This window comes from Python bivittatus, unplaced genomic scaffold (genome assembly GCF_059951505.1).
Source record: "Python bivittatus isolate LINGU-HERP-01145 unplaced genomic scaffold, Pbiv_v1 ctg000530_np1212, whole genome shotgun sequence".
Taxonomy (NCBI): domain Eukaryota; kingdom Metazoa; phylum Chordata; class Lepidosauria; order Squamata; family Pythonidae; genus Python; species Python bivittatus.
The window spans coordinates 11497096-11519823 of NW_028277085.1; the positions used below are offsets into that span (position 1 = coordinate 11497096).

Here is a 22728-nt window from a genome sequence, read left to right on the forward strand (position 1 = left end):
TCCTGATGTTTTAGTTACTGCTTCATGTGTAGAAGAACATTTAGACCATAATTGCTAAACTAAATTCTTCTACGTATCGTGGGATTACTTCTACTGTATGTGCAAGTAGAAGTAAATGGTAGAATTTTCTGAAGAGGAAAGAATAAAATTCTGAGTCACTTCTGCTGTTCATTTGAATGGCATTCCCTGAACTGTCAAAAGAAGAGCTTTTAAAAACAGACTGTAACAGCACTCAACCAAGGCGGGGGGAAGGGAGGGGCTTATATCCAAAACTGTAATTCATAAATATACCCTAGTGGTATTATTTCCTTCTACAAGTTTTTTCCTTGGGAAGGGTGGGGGAAGCACACTTGAACAAGCCAATTTATAGTCTTATTTGATGTGAATAAAATGCAAGATCGTTAACTATTACAGAATTTGCAAAGATTGACTTGAATGTCTTCCAGGGGCAACTACATGCTACTATATCAGCATGAGGGTCACAGAAAAGAGGCAGGAATTTGTGCTGACCAATTTCATATGAGTTATTCAGAAGTTTGATCTATTGAATCAGGATATGAAAGGATTAAATCTAAACAAATGTATTCCCAGTTCCAAAATTTCACTGTTGCTTCCTATTTTCATTACCTTACTCTACCACTCTACTCTACCATAAAGTATGTCACTGTATACTTCCCAAGGAATATATAACTTTTTTAGGTGATCCTATAAAATCTTTCCTAGAATTATTCCAGCACCTGTATTTATAAACTGGGTCAAATATACACCTACATCTTTTCTTAAATGTACTAAGCTGCCCTCTATCCCCTAACCTAAGTCTAAATGACCTCTCTCCCCTCCCTAATGTTTCCATTTCAAGCAACAGAACCAACCCCCCCCCCCAATATTCAGTACATATTATGATAACTCACTCTGTGCAAGTAATGCAGACAACTCTCCTGTTCATAATATTCCTTTAAGGTGGTGTAGCCATGAAATTTTCTGAGATCAGGGAAAAAGAAAACACAAGGATGGGAAAGATTTAGTTATAGCTGAATCACTAGATGATGGGTGTGCGTGTGTGTGTGAGAGAGAGAGTGGTTAAAAGCACTAGGCTAGAATCTGGGAAACCATGAGTTCTAGTCCTGCCTTAGGCACAAAACCAGCTCAGTGAGTTTGAGCCAGTCACACTCTCTAGAGCACTGTTCCTCAACCTCAGCAACTTAAAGAGGCGTGGACTTCAACTCCCAGAAGTCCCCAGCCAGCATGGGTGGCTGGGGAATTCTGGGAATTGAAGTCCACACCTCTTAAAGTCGCTGAGGTTGAGGAATACTGATCTAATACATTTAGAATATTCTTTCTGATGAATCAGTTATGCCCAGATAAACTAATCCTGATCAAAATGCCAGTTCCTCCTCAGATGCTATACATTTCTGCCTTGTTGCTGAATAAATCTGCTTCAAGGTTATAAAAGATAAGGCTCAAATGGACCATCGTCTAACTGAAAATGTAGAATTCCTAAAAGTCAGATTTCTTTTTCATCTATTGCCTAACTGATTACGAAGGTTCTATCATAATGATGTCATTTTGGCTCTGTATTACTCCTAAACAATGATTGCCTTACTGTATTACAGCATCCATGGGCAAAGTAGAATTTGAATATGTGGGCTCTTCCGAAATAGTTATATGTTTGGCACTAAAACTGTACACCAAGCAGCACAAATTTAAATAGCATCAGAGAATACTACAAACGCGAATAAATCCTGAATTAACACAAGTAAACATTTCTAACAAAATCTTGGATTTACAGAAATGCAGAAGAATCTTAACTTTACAGTTTAATCACTCTAGTCAGCCCTGTAACTTCACTTACACGCAATACTGCCATTTATAGCATACTAAGAGTTATATCTAAAAAATCATCATGCAGCAAGTGAATACCAATATCAATAAATGAATACCAGTAAAGGGTGGCAGAAATTAATGCACGGTAATATTAACCAGCGACTTCATTTCCAGACATCTTTGTGATCGTGCAAAATCATTTAGGTAGAAAAGTAACCAATATTACTTTCTTGCATACCTCATAATGTTGTCATCAATCTGCATGAGCGAAGTTGCTGTGTGAAGTCTGCTTAGATCTGTTTCCACTAAACATTGGGGCTTTTTAGAGGTTTCAGCAAATAAAGCTTGTCTAAAATATACAGAAAAAAACTATTGTTATGCCCATCACAGGCATCGTAGAGATAACAAGTAAGTATCTGCTTACTCTCAATCTAAGGATTATCGGAAAAATGGCTTCATAGGTATGAATTTTCACATTATTGTGACATGTCCATTTCATGTCAATTTCAAATATTTTTGAATTTGTCCTCTGGGACAAATTCTGGGAGCTGAAGTCCACACATCTTAAAGTCCCTGAGGTTGAGGAACACTGCATTATACCATGGAGACCATTAGTGGCCCTGATGGTGAAGGAAGCTGAGAACAAAAGGAGAACTGTAGACCATATGTATGAGCTTTGTTCTCTAAACAGCAGTTGCAGAGCATAAAACAGTTGGGGAAATTTGGCTAGGGGGTTGCACTACAGTACAAAAGATCTATTATGGAGACAAAATGTTTTTGGCAGATTAACAAGATATCCTTCAGATTTGCAAAGGATTGCTCATACTTAAAACTGGGAACTCTTTTAAAATAGGAAGATTAAAATATTTGAAGTTGTCAAAACGTTTGGATCTCTGGGATAAATTAAGCAGATTCAGTACCCCATACATCATTAGAGACTCTTAATGCCCTAAAGATCTCCCCTCCCCCTCCCACTGCTCCCTGCCATAAAAGGCTTGAGTAGTAAGCATTACAGCAAGTACAATTACAGATAGTCCTTGCTTAACGACCATTTGTTTAGTGACCATTCAACATTACGAGACTGAAAAAACTACTTATGACCAGTCCTCACACTTACAACTGTTACAGTGCCCCGTGGTCATGTGATGACCATCTGCAACCTTCCTAGCCGGCTTCCGGCAAGCAAAATCAATGGGGAACCACATGATTCACTTAACAATGTGATTCGCTTAACAATGACAATGATTTCCTTTATGACGCCACAAAAATGTCATAAAATCGGGTGTGGTCACGTGATACCTCGCTTAATGATTGCCCCACTTAACAACAATTTTTCCAGTCCCTATTGTGGTTGTTAACCAAGGACTACATGCATTAACATTTCATACAGTTACTGATCTAAAATTATGCCAAAAAAAATAGTTTCATTCTATTTTCCAGACTCCAGTTAAAACAGACCATTTCTTAAACATTTCTTAAACCCTAGTTTCCATCCAGATATCTGGTTAATAACCTATTCAACCTGACTAACTAGCTTGGGGCAGTAAAAATTGCAATTTATACAATGTATTAAGAACTGTTTATAACAATGCAGTAAACTGAAACCCGTTTAGGGCAAAACGGATATATTTCTGTACCTGTGAGACAAGATTATTTTCTTCAGGTTGTCTGCCATGAGGAAATTGTAAAATCTCCGGCACTGATCCCATTGCATGAAGGTTTCCTGTGCTCTAAGATGGAGGAGCAGGAAAATAAATAAATAAAACCAATTAATGAAAGTAACTGCCAGGTTATGGTGACAAGACAGCAACATTTCAACATTGCTCCTTTAATTCTTTTTCCAAGGGGCCAGCAATAGCTCCTACAACTTTAAAAGAAGTAGGCTCTTAAGATAATGCTTTGAAATCCCCTTTTCCAGATTGGTGGCAATGACAGAAAAGTGCTATGAAAAAGTCAACCAGTAGAGGGAACAAAATCCTCAAAAACAGGAACATGAAGCTGCCAACAACTTGCAAAAGAAAACTTTATGAAAAAAGAATTACAGTCCTATGTTGTCTCCAAAGGTCGCTTCTAAAATTACTCGAATGAACAGACATTACAAAACTTGGCAAAGGACATACAGATCAATGCAGAACTTAACTTGAAAGCTACTTTCAATATTTAGCCAGCCTTGGCAGGGGAAAAATGACTTCAACACTTAGACCAATTACTTAGTTGAAGCAAAAGCTATCTATATTATACTGTGGTCTCCCAAACTCTGACTGCATACAATATAATCCAACTGTTCGCGAAAAGAATGTCTCAGATCCATTTTCACATTGAGTATCCTCCCACTTTTCTCCAATTCTATTAATATTTGACAAATGTTTCAGAAATGGGACCATGGAAAAATTAAGATGTAATACAGGAAGCTTGCATGGTTCTAATCCCATTGCTTTTAAAGATTTACTCTGTACAAAATTTCTGCACCTTCACAGTCTGAAACACAAAGTCTTTGTGAGAAACTGGAGCTGATCTGAGATATTTTTTTTAATACGGATATTGCTCAATTCTCCAGTTCTGCGGATAACAGAAATGACAACACTTTCAGCATACCAATCAGAGCTATATGTTGTATACAATTTCAGATATAAAGTCCCTTAATTTTGGCCAGTCTGGCATTTCTTTAGTTAAAATGTAATTGTAGTATTGGATTTCAACAGCATTCTTGGCCAAATTAGCAATTTTACAATTGAAAACAAACATCAAAGAGGCTTTTAACCCATTAAATACATTTGCACACTGCAGTGATGAAACAGTACTTGATAGATTAAGGTAACAGTTGTATTCCTTTGGGTGTTGAACTGAACCAAAACCAGGTTGAAAGATCATTTGATATTTCTTCCCACAAAACAATAGCACACCCTCCCAAAGAGGGATTACTTTTTTTTTCCAATAGCAGGCAACTGCCTTTATTATTTCAGATTTTTTAAGTCCTTTTATATTTCTATACCTCACGTAATCTCCTCTCTGTAGTATATTTAGATTTTCTGGTCTGATTGCAATCTTTGTTTTATTGCATTTTTATATGGATTTGGGGTTGTTATTGGATGTATTAACTAAGATGATTACTAAATCTTAGAAGTTCAATAAAATAATGCAATGCTAAACATTCTTAAAGCTTTGGAGAGCTACTATTTTAAGTAGAGGAACAGCAAGCAGAGGTGTAATATTTCAAATATTTTTCCCACTGCTTTTTTATTTCATAAATTCTAACCCCAGGACCACCAGAGTTCCAGATCTGTGTCTATGTGAAGAACATACAGTTGAAATGTTGTTTCCTATTGTCATAGACTCTGAAAAGGTAGAGAATCTTGCAAAAGGACTAGAAAGAGGCAGGCTGAGTACAAGATATGTGGCTTACTTCCTCTATCCTCAGGAAAAGCACTTAGCAACAGTACTCACTTCCTGCTCTACCAAAACAAACCACAAAAGCCGACTTACCTCAATGCACTATACCCCTGACACACACTGACACAACAGAGCACGCGGTCCTGGTTACACTGGGACTCCCCTAGATATTTGCACACTATATTTCCACCCAGGCTAAAGCCAATAACAACTAGGTTGGAATAAAGATATGTCTTCTTGATGTAGTTCACCATAGCAGCAAATTCCCAGGTGCAACCTATGAAACAGTGAAGGCAAAGGAAGGCTTACATCACAAAATGAGCTATAAGTCCCCATGTTTCTCTAAGACTCACATACTTTTTTAAAAATCTAATCATAGTTAGGAAAGGATGAACATTTTAACATAGCCATAAAACAGGAAGAGGAGGAAAAGAAATGCAGTGATGACCAGATAGCATGAATAATCATGGTATTCTCTTCTAAAGGGCTTTTCATTGCAGTACAGTTATATTGACCCAATATTTAAAAACAGTGCAAGAGAGAGTCTTTCAAAATGTCTCTGTTCACCAGCCACCTGCCCCACCAACCAAAAGCTACAACTAAATATGGTCCATACAATGTCATCTCCAACTCAGTTCTGGGAGGACTTAAATCTCCTTATTTCCAGTATAAGAACCTAGGGTCTGCCTGCATTCTAGTTTCCCAGCATCCACAGTATTAATCACAAGCATTACTGAATGCATCATGAGCATTATTGATACATTTTATCAATAAGTATGGTGGGAAACCCAAAATATTGCCAAGCTCAATGCCCAGCATAGCATTCCTTAGCGTTGGCCATACTGGTTTAAGCTGCTGGGCACTAAAATTCAGCAACATATGGAGAGCAACAGGTTCTTCATGCTGGTGTAATCTTTTGAAAAATTATTTGTACAGTGTTTTAGAACTACTATCTATTCAGAAGTATAATACATTTGGACAATTCCTTTCTACCATGGTTTTGTTTTTAAGTGTCATACCTGAGTCACAAATAAAGCAAAGGAGAAATAGGAGACAGGACAGAGCATGACAATAACATTTTGATTGCTCACTAACACCCCAGAATAATCTCCTGAGGCTATAGACTATAATTTTTTTTAAAAAAGTGATGCCAAAGGCTTTACGCTAGAGATTCGAGATACTCATAATAAACACCAAAGTACAAGGATAGGCAAGAGCCAACAGGATTTGAATGGCAAAACAAACACTTCCCTTGATGCTAATTCTTATCCCTCTGGCTTTAAGAGGTATCTAGCTTGTGCTTACCTACTCTCCAAAAGTGTTATAGTCAGTTTGATAAGCTATGTATCACTCCCTTTTCTGGCACTATACCCTGAGCCAAGCTAAAGGAACTGATGCTGTAGCACTGCCATTGCTCCTAGGAATATACTGCCCATATATTCTTAGGAGAAAACAGCTCTCTCTGTCCTTTCTTTTCATGCATATGCACACACACCACGTTGAAAAAGGTCTTTTTCACTGAATTACCCTTCTGCCATGTTTTCCTTATAATCATTTAATGCCATACCACAATCTAACAAACCACAATCCTGGTTGGGCTGATGTGATGGGATCAAACCAAGCAAAGCTCATTAGGGCTTACTGTAAAGTGTGAACCCAGCCATTGAAACGTTTACGGATCAAATGAGACCCACCATATGTTTGGCACTAGGAATACGGACAAGCTAGAAACTAATGCTAACAGGAGAAGATGGAAGAGTGAGCAAATATTTACCATAAGTGAACATGCGTGGTGAAGTCAGTTCAATATTTGGCAGGGCGCCAAGATGATTTAACACAGCACACCGGTAGCCATTCTTTTGAGCATAGTCAACAAAGGTTCGGATGTACTGCTTCTCACTGTGATTAGCTATTCCAGGGCAGATGACCATTGTGATATCTTCTGGAGAATGAAAACATTGGAAGAGGAGAATTTAAGAAGCAGTTTACGGACGATGCAAGATCACATCTGATTCACTAACTTTAGTCTAGAAAGACTCATTTCAGAACAAAGCAATTTTTCCTCCCTCCCTCCCTCTCTCTCTCTCATAGACACACACTTTTGCTCAGGATGTGGTAATACATTATGTTAGAGTACAACACAGAGGAAACACAACATGTGTTACAAACTTCAGTTTGTTTACCCAAGTTCTTTAAACTGACTCAGAATTTATTTCAACAAGTTCCTGCTGGCATCACCCAAAACAGCTTCTCCAATTAGCTGTCACTGACAAAGGGAAGTTCTCTAAATGCGACCAGTTGTTATAATTCCAGAAAGTTCTTCTTCTTTTTGTCCCCTCTATTTATCTTACAGCCAAGTTTATTAAGGCTTTTTTCAGTTGATTTCTGCAAGCAGCAGAAACCGGGGGGAAATAAAAACACATACATACACACGCCTGGGATGTTCATCCTGTTTTTCTCAGAAAGACTTTAAAGCAGCTTTCCCTATTTGATGCCTGTCAGATGTGAACTAACTCTAAGCTGTTGCAGCCACTGGCTCTGTTGGCAAGGAATTCTTCCATTACATCTGAGAGGCTCCAAATTAGAGAAGGTGGCCCTAAAGCAGCTTGGGATAAACTGTGCAGATAAGCTTCTTCCACCGGGAGCTGCTCTGAACCTCTTTATGAATGATTCTTGTATTACTTACACCTCACAACATTTTCCCTTCACAAGACTATTCTTTTAGGAGAACGAGAAAAAGGATTGGATGAGGAGAGATTTGTTTTTGGTCTGTATTTTTCACACCTATGTGACAAATATCCCCCAGAAGTGGAAAGCAAAGTATCCTTTGGGGGAAGATCAAATAATACTTTCTAAGCAATAATTAAGCCACTGTTAAGAGCGTAGTGTTACTTTTTAAAGCATCACTGTTCACGGTCTTGCTGCGGTGAAAAACAACAGCTAGGCATGTGTTATTTGGCAAAAGGAATACGGTGGAAAGGGCAATACTCTTACACCATTTGGTAGCAGATTCCTAACACACCTGGATACTTCAAACCCAATGGAGTCAGCAACTGATGCGTTTTCCCTTCAAATGGACTTCAAGTATATGATTAGGATGGTTTTCTCAAGCAAACAAAACAGGTTTCAGATTGAATTAAGCTCCTTATCCCTTTCAGTCTATTTAATAGACCTTAATCCTAAGCATTATTGACTGATTTATATAGCCACCCATCTCACATGAGTGACTGTTTATGGGTCACAGGAACGACATTTTTAAATCTATGCCCTAAACTAGAAATCTAGGCCATGAAGCAATGCCTATTATCTGATGGCTATAAAAATAATCTGTATTTGTACACGTCACCTAGGCAGATCTAGCTCCAGAGGTTCAAAAGTCAGGTCTAAAACACAAAGCTGAAACTCAGGCCAGAATTATGGCACCAACCAGTCTCCAGCCTATCTATGGGAGCAAATATTGTAGTGTATTTCCCCCCAGTATTTACTCAAGCCTCCAGGTCAAGAAGCAATAGATAGACACAGTGGCCTAACCTCTACTGCTGTTTTCAATTAGTGGTTCAAAGAGGTCAAAAGTTGCTGTGGCACCATCTGACATTGTGAGGTACTTGCGAAGCCCATAAGGATGTGGTGATCGTACTCTCCCCATCTTCCCATAAAGAGCAGTCTGAATGTGCCCACTCTTTCCCCAGATCAAAGGTGGAATGTACCTAAAGAGGAAATGAAAACAAGTTTATGCATTTGCTTTAAGATGGATCTTTCATTTAAAAGCAGGCCCTGTTGATCACAAATGTTTACCTAGGACAACATACAATCTAGATAGCTAAAATAAATAGCTGTGGTCACAGTTAAGAGCCAAAGGGCAACAGATGGCAAATCTGTGGATCAGGTATAATTTAGTGACCTCTGAAAAACACTTCCGAAAGCAGCACCTTTTAAGAGAGCAAAGAACATATGTACTACACCCATCAAGGAAGTGGCATAACTGGTGCTAAAGCAGATGGCCTTTTATCTTAAATTTATGGTTCCTGGTATACCAAAGGGGAAATGGTAAAGAAGAGGAAACGAAAGGATAAAAATGGACGGATATCGCTTTCAACAATACCATCTTGCCAGAAACCACGTAGCTAGCATTTCCAAACTATCAAGACAGGACAAGCATTTTAAGAGGCGGATCATTAAGAAGGGCGTAAGAACATAAGAATAGCCCTGCTGGATGAGGCCAAGACCATTTTAGTCCAGTGTTTTGCTTCTTATGGGGGCCAACCAAATGCCTCTGGGGTGCTCACAAGCAGGAGATGGATATTGACACCCCCCCCACACACTCCCGCTGTATCCCTAGAATGAGATTTAAAAATTCACCCTTAGTGCCAGTACCGAGATGCTGAATATCATGTTGAATACTGTTGAATATGTTGAATACTGAGATGTTGAATACTTAGTGCCAGTACTGAGATGTTGAATACAATACTGATTTCCACCCTTAATGCCAATACTGAGATGCTGAACATTTTCAAAGAGTGGAAAGGCAGCCCTCCTGCAGGCATTCTGGGATGTTTATTTGGAATTACACAGAGTAAACACTCAGGATACGGGGGAGCTCACTATAAGCTACATATGGAGGGGAAATATATGAAAAGAGCCATCAGCCTTGGCATTTTGGAGTTTCTGTTATATGCTCATTCTAAGGCTGAGATGTGAATAATAAACACGCTAATATGCACAAGACCTCTCAGTCAACTGACCAAATAATAGTCCAATATTTTAAGGATTAATTTGTTGGGCCAGAGAGGAAAGTTTCAGTTTCAAGAAGTATTATGAAATAGTCCATAACTTAATCTCTTCTACATCATATTAAGTCCTCTTCTCCTTACAGCAAAGCAGTGGTCTCAGAGAGAACTGGAATATGCATACTGGATTGGTGCTTCTCCCTGAAAGGATTACATGTAGCTCTATTTGCAGCACGCACACACAAGCCTCAAGCCATGTAGTTTCATTTGAAGAGTGCAAGCAGAGTCATCTGCAAGGGGAATACATGATGGAAGCAGCATTGTGTCAGAAGTTCCATCTTTTCTGTACACACATTGGGACGATGTACATGTATACAAATAGATGGGGCCTGAGTCACAACAATAAGATGCTGCTTTTGCCATCCACAAAAGCTTTGGACCCTGCAGACATGACTGAGTGCAAGACAAAATTGACACTGCAGCAAATTATACCATACTTATGGGACAGAACAGTCGTGCTGGGCTATACACTGGCCTTGCTGCAAATGCAGAGTGCTTCATTCAGTAAAGTTCTGTCAAATATTCAAACAGCAGACAGCTAGTCCACGTTGCTCAGGAACCTGAATAAAGCTTTCCAGTCATGAGCATTATCGTTATCAGAAGTAAAGGCTGAAACAGATGGAATATAGAAACGCTCAGTTCTGAGGAGTATGGGTAATAGAGTGGCATGCATACAAAGAGGAATGCAACAGCCTGCAGAGCACACTGTGCAACAAAAAGGGGAAGAAAGGCTGTCACTTATACAAGGAATTTGTGATGTCATGGAATCTCTGACTGTAATCAAGTTAAAGCCGTCAGATCACTGGGACTGTAACCCTATCCTATTCATTCCTAGAGACATTCATACCTCTTTCATGTTCTATGCAGTGTTTAATTCTACTAGCAGTACATGCACGAAGGGTTATCAACACAGTATTAAACGCTAATTCTGGAAATTAAAGCACGTTTTTTTTTAGCAGTTTGGCTATATTCCTTTCATTTCCATAAAGTGCTTTCAGAAATGAGACACATATGTTAAAAGTAACACGCGGAATGCACTTGAAATCCTTGTGATTAATAACGCAAGAATGTAGACATTTAAAACTCTGATGAAAATGTTCCCCAAGTCTTGTTGATGATATGTTAATGAAACACACGTATTAGACAAAGCCATCAAGCTTCAGCTACACAATTCTTTTCTTCTCACTATAATACACTGGAATGGTTCTTTTGGACCTCCCCGTAGCTTCTGATAAAACAATCAATAACCATAGTATATCCTCTGACTTGGGTATTGCAAATGGCAGCACTATTTTATGCTAGTTCTATTCCTACATGGGTGGTGATGCTGGAAGTTCATTGCTCTGTTCCTGTGACCTCCATTTTATCTATCAGGTTATTTAACACATATATGTAACCACTGTGGAAGTTAACTGAGAATGTGAAAAGAGTTGTCCCTAATAGGCAAATTACACTCAGCTCTAGGTTTCATTTTCATCTAATCCAAATGAGCCAACTCATTTGGTATCTGGGCTCAGTCCTTGAACATGGAAAGAAACCGAATGAGAATTAATTCATTGAAGAATGCTGTTGCTATTTGGGTTGCCTGCCTAAATCAGTGTCCAGCTTGTTGTGGAGAACAGGCTGCATGCTCAAAAATCAGGTGTGAAAGTTAGGAGCTCTTGAATCTACTGCTGCTACTGGAGGTGTAAGTGCCCTCTATGACAAAATACTTCTTCTCAGTTGATATACCAGCAGCAAGCCCCACCTGGAATAGCCAGAGTTTGGTTTCCGTTATCATGCTGTGTAGCCTCCCAATTGGATTACTGCAATGGGCTGAACGTAAAATACTTCTGAAGACTGTTAAGGAATTTGAGTTAGTTCAAACCAAAGCTATCAAGTACTGGTATTTTTGTCAGATGCACTGGCTTTCAGCCTGTTTCTGAGTTTAGTTCAAAGTGCTATGAATTTCGCAGCATCTAAATGAAGTTCCTGCCATATATACTTGATCAAGAAGCCTCACAGCTCTGTGCCATGATTATGGAATCCTCTTCCAAGGAGACATAGCAAGAGACTCTTACTGAACAAACCATAATTTGCTAGTTTATTGCACTAAGCTATATACCACGGTTTACAAACCACAATGAGTGGGTTCACATAATACTGCTAAGCCGAAACTAAATAAGCTACATTATGACTTAGCTCAATGTATAAGCTAGTCCCTGTGCTAAACTTTCACATGGAAGTGTCCAGGCTAGTGTGCAATATGTATTCTTGTCTAAATCACTTTGGCCTGGAGGCAGGCAAAAGCTATTTGTTAAATATAAACTCTGCTTTGCCACCAAATTTAATCTCTGCAGAGTATCCATTCAATACAGATATCCAAAACCTACCATTTTGTATAGAATACCATACTGCTATAGAGGCTTCACTTAATTTAATTTATTCAGTTTAGGCACCGCCTGACTTCAAACTGACTCTAGGCAGTGTACAATAAAGCCAACAGAATAGAAAAGACTGTACAATAAGCATAAAAGAAATAAATAAAAAGCAAGAGCCGATGGCAAGTCCAGCTAAAACACCCCCACCATCTTATCAGGGTCCCAACCACCTTAACCAAAGGCCTGGGAGAACAGCCAAGTCTTTCAGGATTTCCGGAATGCCTTCAGGGTGTATTAATATCTGGAATGCCACATGGATATTGGTGGACCACTCTTGGAAACCCTTGTTTGGCACATGTCTATTATTCAAGTACCCTGCTAAGGGGAGGACTGTGCTGCTAGCTATGCTAAGGCTATTCAGACCTTTACCAGATGCTGTTTGCAGTTCTATTACTTTATGACTAGCACTGACTACTGTAGAATGATTTGGAGGTTAAGCAGAACAAACACTCAGATTAATGTAATACTGAGTTGGTGGGAAGAGAAATTAAATCCCATCAACTGTGCTCTGAGTATGTTATTTTTCATATGCCTATTTAAAAACGTGACTGCTTCACAAGCTGATCTTATTAGAACAGAAAAGTACAGTTTGACCCATATGTGTTGTTATCCATTTGTTCTGAGATCAAGCTAGAAGAAATATGCAAAAACCCCTTAAGCTTCAATAAGATCCTTGGAATTCCCATGTGGAGCACAGCAATTAAAATTCCATGCATTCTGCACCCAGTCTAATAGCAATAATTTTTTCCTGTTCCACACTTTGCATTAGCTGTCATTTCTGAAGCCTTCTAAGTGTGCGTATTTTAAAAATGCTTAGAATTACTTTATCTGTTAAAGTCTTAAGTCTTTAAGCACAAAGCCATAAGAACAGATCCAGCTAACTGAAAGAATTATGCAGCACATTGGTGTTTTTCTTGCTAGCTCACAAGGAAAAGATTTAGCTAAATCTAAACCCAGTGAGAAAACAGAAGTTTAATTTCAGTCACTTGTATTGTAACAGATATTGTTCAGCAACAAAATTGGTTCCTTGCAAAAAACTTGCAAGAAACATTGATGTATCTTCCAGATCTATGGATGAGCAAATGTAATACAATATGGCTTTATTTGGTGGTGGGGTGGAGCAGGAATTTTGGTCCATATTCTGGCAAAGGACAGAATATTCTTAAGAGGCCTACTTTTACCCATGATGTCACAATAAACACTTGCTCCTGAGGATGTAGGAACAGAGAATTTTAAATGTGTTGATTCATATCAGGAGAAAAGGGAGCTAGTCCGGGAAATACTTTAGTTCTAAGGTATAATATACTGCTGCTAAAGGTAAATGAATTGTCACTAATTCTGCAGTTAACATAAACATAATGCAAAGAAATACCCAAGTTAATCATAATCAAAACTACGGATCGTATTTTTCTACATTTAAAATTTATGTCGCCCCAGAAAAGGTTGAAACTGATGAGGTGTAAGGTTCTTTGGGAGAAAAAAAAGGGGGGGATGGGAAAGCACCAAAGAAGCTAGGAAAGAAAGCGCCATTAACTCAAAACAAAAAGACTTTGGAAGACATTAAGGAATACATTAAAAAACACTACCAAATAGTAATAAAAATGATGATTTGCACTCTGAGGCTCTGACATGATGCCTAGCTATCATAACCTGTATCACCATCTATCCCCTTCCCAAAATAGTTCAAGGGCAGAATAGAAAATTGACAGGTGTTATTGACATATTTTCATAGACATTCCGGAACACAGGATGGTGGATGGAAAAGAAAATAGAGGCTTGGAAATCAAATACATAGGTAGTCTGAGATTACACAAGATTTCCCAAGGCAAATATCCTACCAATAAGTATTGCTCCTTCAACTATCCAAAATTAGATTTAGTCTCTACTTGAATTTCAACTTCAGGTACAGGTCTGAAGAAGTGCTCTTTTCAAGGAGTTTCACAGCTTCCCCAATTCAATCACACCTTGATCCTGGCTGAATTGATGCTTTCAGATGTACAGAAGCAGAATTGCTCTCCCCATAGGATACAGACTTTTGTAAAGTAGGCGTTTTTAATTAAGCAAAGCAAATTTCATTTACTAGAAAGAGGTTTATTATGCATGGTTTTTACGATGTAAAGAAAGAGTCTAACATGATAAAGTTGCTTCCAATTCTGTACATTGTCTTCTCTAACCTTAAATCAAAATTACCAAATAATTTCATGTATTGGTGGACTACTCACTCTTTGGTTAGGAGAGGGCAAGATTTTATTAGGAAGCGGGACAAAGGAGTGTCTTGGTATATCAGCTCAGGAGGAGCAGTTGGGCTCTTCAGATTCAGGCAGCGGACAATAATGTAAAGAACAGCAGCAACAGCAGCCAGTTTAACCCCATCAAACACTGCCGGCAGCTCAGGGGCTTCTATTAAGGAACTCATCTTGCTATCTGAAAAAGAAAAAAAAATGAAAGTTGGAAAACAACTTTGGCGTCCAAAGTACCCTTTATGAGGTATAACAGTCCTTTATTAAATGATCAAGTTAGAAAAAGCCTTCAAGTCCAAGGTCACTCAGACAGGGCCCAATTCAAGGCATACAGAACAGATGATCCAGTTCAGCATCAGAACCACGACTACGTAACTGAAGAAATCTCTGGATCTGATATCCAAACACAGAGGTATTTTGAAGGTAATATCCGTTATACAGGGCATTTTACTGCCACATTTTCAGTAACAGAAAAGTCAGGACAAAGTTAGTTCGTTCTAACAGTACTACCCAGAATTCTGCATTTCACGCTAGATTAAGAGTGTGCAAGGTTTTTATTCCAAGAAAAATATTTGTCCTACTTGAAAATCATTGTTTCCTCTACATTATTTCAGTCACTTACCTATGTAACAGAAAAAGAAGCCTTATCTCAAAGTCAAATCAATTAATTGTAGTAAGATGCAAGAATAAGCCCAGTTCAGAAGATGCTAAATAAAAGACAAGTAGAGCCTAAAATACACTTTTCCACAGAACTAACAGTAAGGTAATCACTTATAGAAGGTGGGCCATTAAGAAAGGCTCAGAAATGGATCTATTCTGAGCAAATTTATTGAATCATCTTCCCTTTTTCTATTGGAAACATTAATCACACAGGCCTTGTTCAGTAGCAAACCACATTTTTATCAATATTATTCAGGGTTTTTTTTAATAACAATGTCTTGTTTTCAAACCTTAATATATTTTTTTTAAACTTACAGCAAATGATAATCCAGTAAAAAAAGATGGAGAAAAGGTTAGTTCACAACGATATCGAGCCTACCTTTAAACATGCAATCTGAATTATATTCTCCAATTTTGCAATCCTACTTAATCTTGGAGTTGATGCGGTATTCTAGACCAAATTTTAAACAGAGGACTACAAGCAAATACATGAAAGAAGCACAGAGAAAATATTCCATTGCCTCCCAATTTGGCTAGCTTAGTCCCTTTACAGGAAGAGTATCTAGTTTATATAATACTGTAGAAACAATGCATTCCAAGTGTACAAAACCCACCTGTGTGGTATGACACTTATTCTTAAAAACAGGAAACTCCAGAACGTCTAGGCAAACATGAAGTCCAATTCAAAGTTAGCCTATAAAACAAAACAGATTATATATCATGCTATTGGCAACAGCAACTGTCTAATAAAGCACAATTCACCACACAGCATGGGTATCCCACCTAACACAAAAGCCATCTGCTATACTACTTTTGGTCCATTTCATATAAATCTATTACATAGAGGCTACTTCAACTGCATCCACTTCATTGCTTATCCATGGGGAGAATGACGTGCATAAATTTGTCTTCCTATTATTGCAAATCAATTTTATGATAGTCTGCAACAAAAATGAAACAAATGCAAGAAATAATTTATGGAATACAGTGGTACCTCTACTTATGAACTTACGAAATTTTTGAGATACAACCAGCTCCGGCCCCAAAAATTTACCTCGATGTGCGAACTCCACCTCGAGGTATGGCCATTTTTCCACCCTGACACGTGGTCCGCGGGTGCTTTTCTGCCCCTGACGCGCGATGCGCGGGCATTTTGCCACCCCTGACGCGCGGTGCGCGGGCGTTTTGCCGCCCCGCTGTGCGCGGGCGCTTTTCTGCCTCTGACGTGTGGTCCACGGACGCCAGAATGGATTAACGGTAATTACATTGAACCTTATGGGAAAATTTGCTTTGGGGTGCGACCAAATTCGGAGGGCAGAACGGATTAACCGTATTTACATTGAACCTTATGGGAAAATTTACCTCGACTTGCGACCAACTCGACTTGCGATCAGAGTCACGGAACGGATTAAGTTCGTAAGTAGAGGTACCACTGTAGAAGCCAATCACCATATATCTCCAAACCAGTTAAATTTGGCACAGGCTGGACTTAAATATCACACATAACTATAATGTACTTGGTCTTTGTTGTGAATTATTCAACAATTATTTTTATTTATATATATACACACACACACACACACACATATATATATATATATATAGGTTAATGTGCTGTATGAAGAACCCAGTCATAAGCAACTAATCTGTTTCCATAAAGGTCCTGTAAAGATATTTATACTAGTGGTACAAGCTCATAAATTGTCATCACTGATAAGCAAGATAATCATTTATAGAATGCTTACATCAATGAACTAGGAAGCCATACAAAGTGAATTTTTTCTGAAATATATGCATTTGTACTATTTAATAGTCATTATTGCAATGATTTCTTATCTGAGGTAATAGGGAGAACATAAATTAGCACTGTTCACAAATCATTCAGTTAATTTGCACAACTGCTGCTCTCTTGTACAAAACATCTATTCTTTAAAGATTACGGTTTCTATATTGAGCAACAGCTCTAATTGTTGCAGATGACCAACACAAAGGATAGACGGAAGAATGGAAACTCTGAAAGATATCAGATTCAAAATTTGAAACAGAGATTCCCTCAGTAAATTGTGGGATTGTCTATAGGAATACTCGTATTGTCTTTTCCAAAACTGCTTCAGCAGTGCAACTGTACAGTCATGTCCAGACGTATTCAAAATTACCTTGCCTACTTACAGATTTTACCTACTTAAATACTCAATAGCCATTTATAAGATTCACATATTACCCTAAGGCTTGACTAGTTTGAATCCAGCTAACATAGTTTTCAGCTATGATTTGTAATTTAAAATGTGTGAATTATGCCTTCTCCTTTACTCCTTAGGTCAGTCATAAAGTATTTTTCTTTCATTAGTGATTTTAACAAATAAAAATAAAAAACAATAGTGAAGATAAAATAACCTATTATTTATCACTATAACAGTGATAAAATGACCTATTAAAAAGAAGAAAAAGATCCATATAATATTAATATACAAGTAGCTCACTTCTTAGACTTTGGACTAACATCAAGTATATTATCTAAAGTAGTAATATAGGTGCATTCATGATCAAAACATATTCTGTAGCAACAACAACCATAACAAGGTTGCAACATCAAAGGATAATGCATGCATCATGTCATCATTGTATAAATAAATACATAATCATGCCATTTGTGCAATTTCTACAGCCGCCCATCTCCATCCAAGTGACTTTGTAAAGATTTCTGACACAGATATGTAACCCACATCATCTGCAAGATGACAAGATGCACATGTCACCAGCTCCCCACCTCCACCCTGAATGCCCACGTTCGGTGGGATTTTGTATAAATGAAACTTTGACAGCAGAACTTGCCAAATCGTTCTACATCACAAGCTGCATTTAAGATTCTCTACTTTAAAAGCACTTTACATTTTAATGTAGGAAATTTAGAATGAGGTCCAAAGCACCTTAATTATGAAACTAGTCTTGTGCTTCTTTTAATCCAATGCTATGCAACCACTGGCAATTATTTATGGTGAGCAGGGGAAGTCCTGCCATACATCAACCAACCTATTTTAAATGGATGTATCTTAATATTTGGAAAGGAGGAGAGACTCTCTTTGGAACCATTTGTTCAGCTGCAGCAGATTCCATATAGTCAAAATTGATATACAGCACTACTAAATGCTGCTTTAGAGACAGGCTCACCTCCGTTTTTACCACATTCTTTTCAGGCTTATATAAAATTTGTAAAAGGAAGTGAATTAATTTGTAAAATATTCATTCCTAAAATTATTATATAGTAATGACAGTAATGAGATCTTCATTTTTATTATACTTTACAACACAGGAAGTCCATATGCATTATAATATATAAACATATATATACACACACACACATATATATATACACACACACACACAAAATGACAATATACAAATATAATGCAGCCGATATTAGTCATAAAATAGAACAGATTTTATGCTACCAAACAATCACATTAATACGAGTTCTCATTCACGTTTACTTATTCTTAGCACTACTGTAGTTTATTTGCAGCTACTCTCTGGCATAACAATTGCTTAAATATGTATGAGGCAACTTATTTTTACTATGCAACTGCAAGAATTCTGGTAATCTATATTATCCATCCCATAACCTCTAGGTCATTCCTCTATTTCTTCTGCAAACTGCTAGCAACATCTGAGACAATTAAATTTCCCCTTAAGATGCCAATTTGTTCACTTGAAAGAAAGTGTTCATATGCAATCTGCATCCTCAAAAGTACAATAAAAAATTCATATTCGTTTCTGGAAATAGCTTTCTTAGTCCAAAGGAAAGACTTCATTCTGTTAATCTGTTAAAAGCTGATCAAACAAATGACAAATCTGTTGTCTGATAATAAAAAAGCAGTATACTATTAGGAGCCTTAAAACTTTATACAATATTGTTAAACTGTCTCAAGAGCCATAAAGCAGACTTGGCCCAAACTTCCCTATTTCATATATCAAAGCAAACATCCAATAAAATCTGAGAAATGTTTTTAAAACAGCATTTTTATAGAGACTTCTAAGATTTGTTATAAGACCATAAAGCAAGAAAAAGAAAATCAAACTCACACTTTTCCAAAACTAGGCATTCCTGTACAAGTAATTTGTCAAAAGAAAACACACATTGTTTTAAGTGCAAGAAAGAAATGAATTAATTGAAATTGCACTTGGTTAACAAGAACCTGCCAGAAGTCAATGCCTACAGTTGAAATACAACAGACAATATCAAGAAATGAAAAAAAATATCCACCAAAACATATTGCAATATTTTGTGTTAAAGGAGACTCAGAAGGTTCAGAAAAGTAAATTACTTGGCAGTCAAATTATTTCATGATCTTCCCATAGCCCCTATCCTGGCATTTTAATACTTATTAATGTTGAGGTAACAAATAGACCACCTGTGAGAATATATGATCATTGTCAGGAAAAACTGGTGCCAACTATTTGTTTCAAAAGCAAATGCAATTCTCTTTCAATTGAACAGGCAAAGACGTGCAATTGAACTGCAGTCCCTTTTCTCTACTCGGGCAACTATACTGAGAAATTATATTTCCAAGAATCATTGTCAGAAAGATATCAGGATTCATATCAGAATATAAAAACAATCTATATAGCTACAGTGATATTCAGTGCAAGACAACACACCACCCTTACCCAACCCAACAGAACTATTAACTTGCTAAAATAATTAATTACAGAGAAGCACTACAGAGTTTTTTTATCAGCAGGCAAGATGTATCTAGTTTGGGACTCCTTGCACATTCATTGGAATAACACACTTTATAAGCTATTGTGTAATTTTTTCTGGCAATTTACTTAACATGACATTAAATCGTTCAAATAAATAGCAAAGAGCAGTTGATTGACCTATAAAGAAGCCATTAAAGAACAGATTGTACAGTTACATGAGATGTGAGAAGTACATCCAATATTAGAATCAAAAGATGAATATCTACCCATTAAGATATCAAGTATGTCTGAAACGGGAATAACTCTCAAAGGACTCTTGAAGCAAAAAACTTGGATGAAACCAGTTTTCATCTTCTGGAAAAAAACAGGGTGTAGATATATAATTCTCCTCCTCCTCCCCAAAAAAATCAATTCAAGAAATAATAGGGAACATGCAGCGTAGGTACCATTAACAATCAGAGTTGGAAGTCTCCCAAAGGACATCAAGCTTCAGCTTCTGTTAAAGCAGATAATTTACTACTGCAAATTACTGGAGTTGCAACATTATTATTAGATTTTTATCCTGCATGCGTGCGTATCCATCCATCCATCCATCTCAAGGCAGTGAACATACTTAATACCTCTTCCTAACGCCTATTTTCCCCACAACAGCAACCCTGTCAGGTGGGTTGGGCTGAGACAACGCCTGGCCCAAAGTCACCCAGCCAGCTTTCATGCCTAAGGGAGGTCTAGAACTCAATCTCCTGGTTTCCAGGTTAGCATCTTAATTACTATGCGAAACTGGCTCTAACATCTTTATGAAGCACACTTCCATTTAAAAAACCATAACAAAATCCCCCTGCCCGCATCTTCATGATTCATACTATACAATTTTCTTATCTAGCATCTAATCAAAGTTGCCTTTTTAATTTTAATCCACTAGCTTGTGAAGTACCATCTAAAACAACAGAGAACAGATCTCCTCTATAAAATATGTATTTAATTTAAAACTTTCTATGGCAGTTTCATCTCACTTTTTTGTCTCTTCTCTGTACGATGGAAAGAGCAGAAGGTGGGAGAAAGGAGAAAGGACAACAAGAGTAATGCCACTTACAAATTGTGCCAGGAGAAAAGTGAGCCACAGCACCTGAATCCCCAAGCAGGCCACTGGTCTCCTAATACTGTATGACAGGGTTCTACAACCTCAGCAACTTTAAGAGGGGTGGAGTTCAACTTCCAGAATTCCCCAGCCAGCTGGCTGGGGAATTCTGGGAGTTGAAGTCCACCCCTCTTAAAGTTGTTGAGGTTGAGGAACCCTGCTGTATGAACTTAGCCTATAAAATGACAAACGAAAGGATAAGAAGGGAAAAAGAGTATAATCAGAAAACGTTGCCCTTGGAAGAGGAAAAAAGAGAAAGTGAACATTTCAAAAAATGGTCTCTCATAACTGATACTGAAGCTCCTGGAGATCGTCCATGTTTAAGACTAAAGTGATGATCCAAAATCAGTTAAACCCCGAAGAAGTTTGGAATCCACATAAGAAAGGACACTCAGGAAGATAGTTAGGCAGAGGGAAAGGTCCCCTTGAAATCAAATCATTTCATTGGATGAAAGATGAAAACTGAGAGAGGAGACACTCTGATGCCATCCCTGAAGCCCCTGGGCTGTTAGAAAGGCAAGTGAAGAAGGACCTTGGTGTGGCAAATGACACTGACCATTTTTAAGAAGCGCTTCCATTATATGCTTGTATATTTTGCATGCATTCCAAGATGTGCTTTTGTATTTTTTTTCCCCCTTCTTTTCCTTTCTCTGCCCTTTTTTGGGGGAATTTAATCACGAATATCTTCAAGGTGCATCTTATTCTTTCCACACCTCCCAATCAAGGTAGGAGAATCAACTAGGAAGGCATATTGCTTTCCTATCTTGCTCATGAACTTGGACAAGAAAGTGGACTATGGTTGCAAACCAGATTCCGGGTTAGAAGGGCCTTCTAACCGGGGATCTGGTTTGCAACCATAGTTAGATCTAGGAGAACTCTTTGTACACATTCCTGAAACCCACAGAGAGAGCTTGAAATTTCACCTCCTCCCACCATCAGAAGCAACAGACCTACCGATTTTTCCTGCATGGTTTTGTTGTCATTGTTCCTTTGAGGTGGTTGAATCTCAAAGCTCAAGGATTGTTTTCTAGATTATTGATTCATTGATGATGGGCCACTAAGTTGTTTTCAACTCCTGGAGATCACACAGATTTTCTCCATAATTATATTACTGTAGTTATGTTATATATATTATAACAACCCTAAAAATGTTGGAACGTCAGTCTTAAAAAGACACGTTATGGCTTCGTGGGACGCATATATATTGTTTTAATTTGATGTAAACTGCCCAGAGTCCCCCATTGCGGGGAGATGGGCGGGGATAAGTCTACCAAATAAAATAAATATATAAAACCCCCTAATTAAAATGCCCTTAAGGTAAAAGGGGGGGGGGACAGGCTAGGAGAGGAAAGGAAAGCCAGAAGCTCCCTTGCAGAGGCGACAGAAGAGTGGGCGAAGGGACCGAGCCCCCCTCAGTCACATTTCACACGTGCCCTTCGTGGGTCAGTTACATTCTCTCAACCCAACCTACCTCACAGGGTCGTCGTGAAGATAAGGTTAGCCCCCCTCCCATTGAGCTCTCCGAGGAAAATAAACAGTAACGTCGCTCTCCCACTCAAAGCAGGATA

General features: G+C 38.0%; 1 protein-coding gene across 2 annotated transcripts in view; it reads right to left on the reverse strand.

The window, feature by feature from the left end:
- ABHD2 (abhydrolase domain containing 2, acylglycerol lipase) overlaps nucleotides 1-22728 on the reverse strand; it is a 30342-nt gene that overhangs the window by 7208 nt on the left and 406 nt on the right. For both annotated transcript variants that reach the window (XM_015888924.3, XM_007433189.4), the window contains exons 2-9: nucleotides 15936-16015; nucleotides 14644-14845; nucleotides 8746-8921; nucleotides 6989-7156; nucleotides 5308-5491; nucleotides 3462-3554; nucleotides 2063-2173; nucleotides 912-981 (exon numbers count right to left, since the gene is read on the reverse strand). In XM_015888924.3, the coding sequence (XP_015744410.1) occupies nucleotides 912-981; nucleotides 2063-2173; nucleotides 3462-3554; nucleotides 5308-5491; nucleotides 6989-7156; nucleotides 8746-8921; nucleotides 14644-14837 (996 nt within the window). In that variant the 5' untranslated portion in view covers nucleotides 14838-14845; nucleotides 15936-16015. The remainder of the gene's footprint in view (nucleotides 1-911; nucleotides 982-2062; nucleotides 2174-3461; nucleotides 3555-5307; nucleotides 5492-6988; nucleotides 7157-8745; nucleotides 8922-14643; nucleotides 14846-15935; nucleotides 16016-22728) is intronic.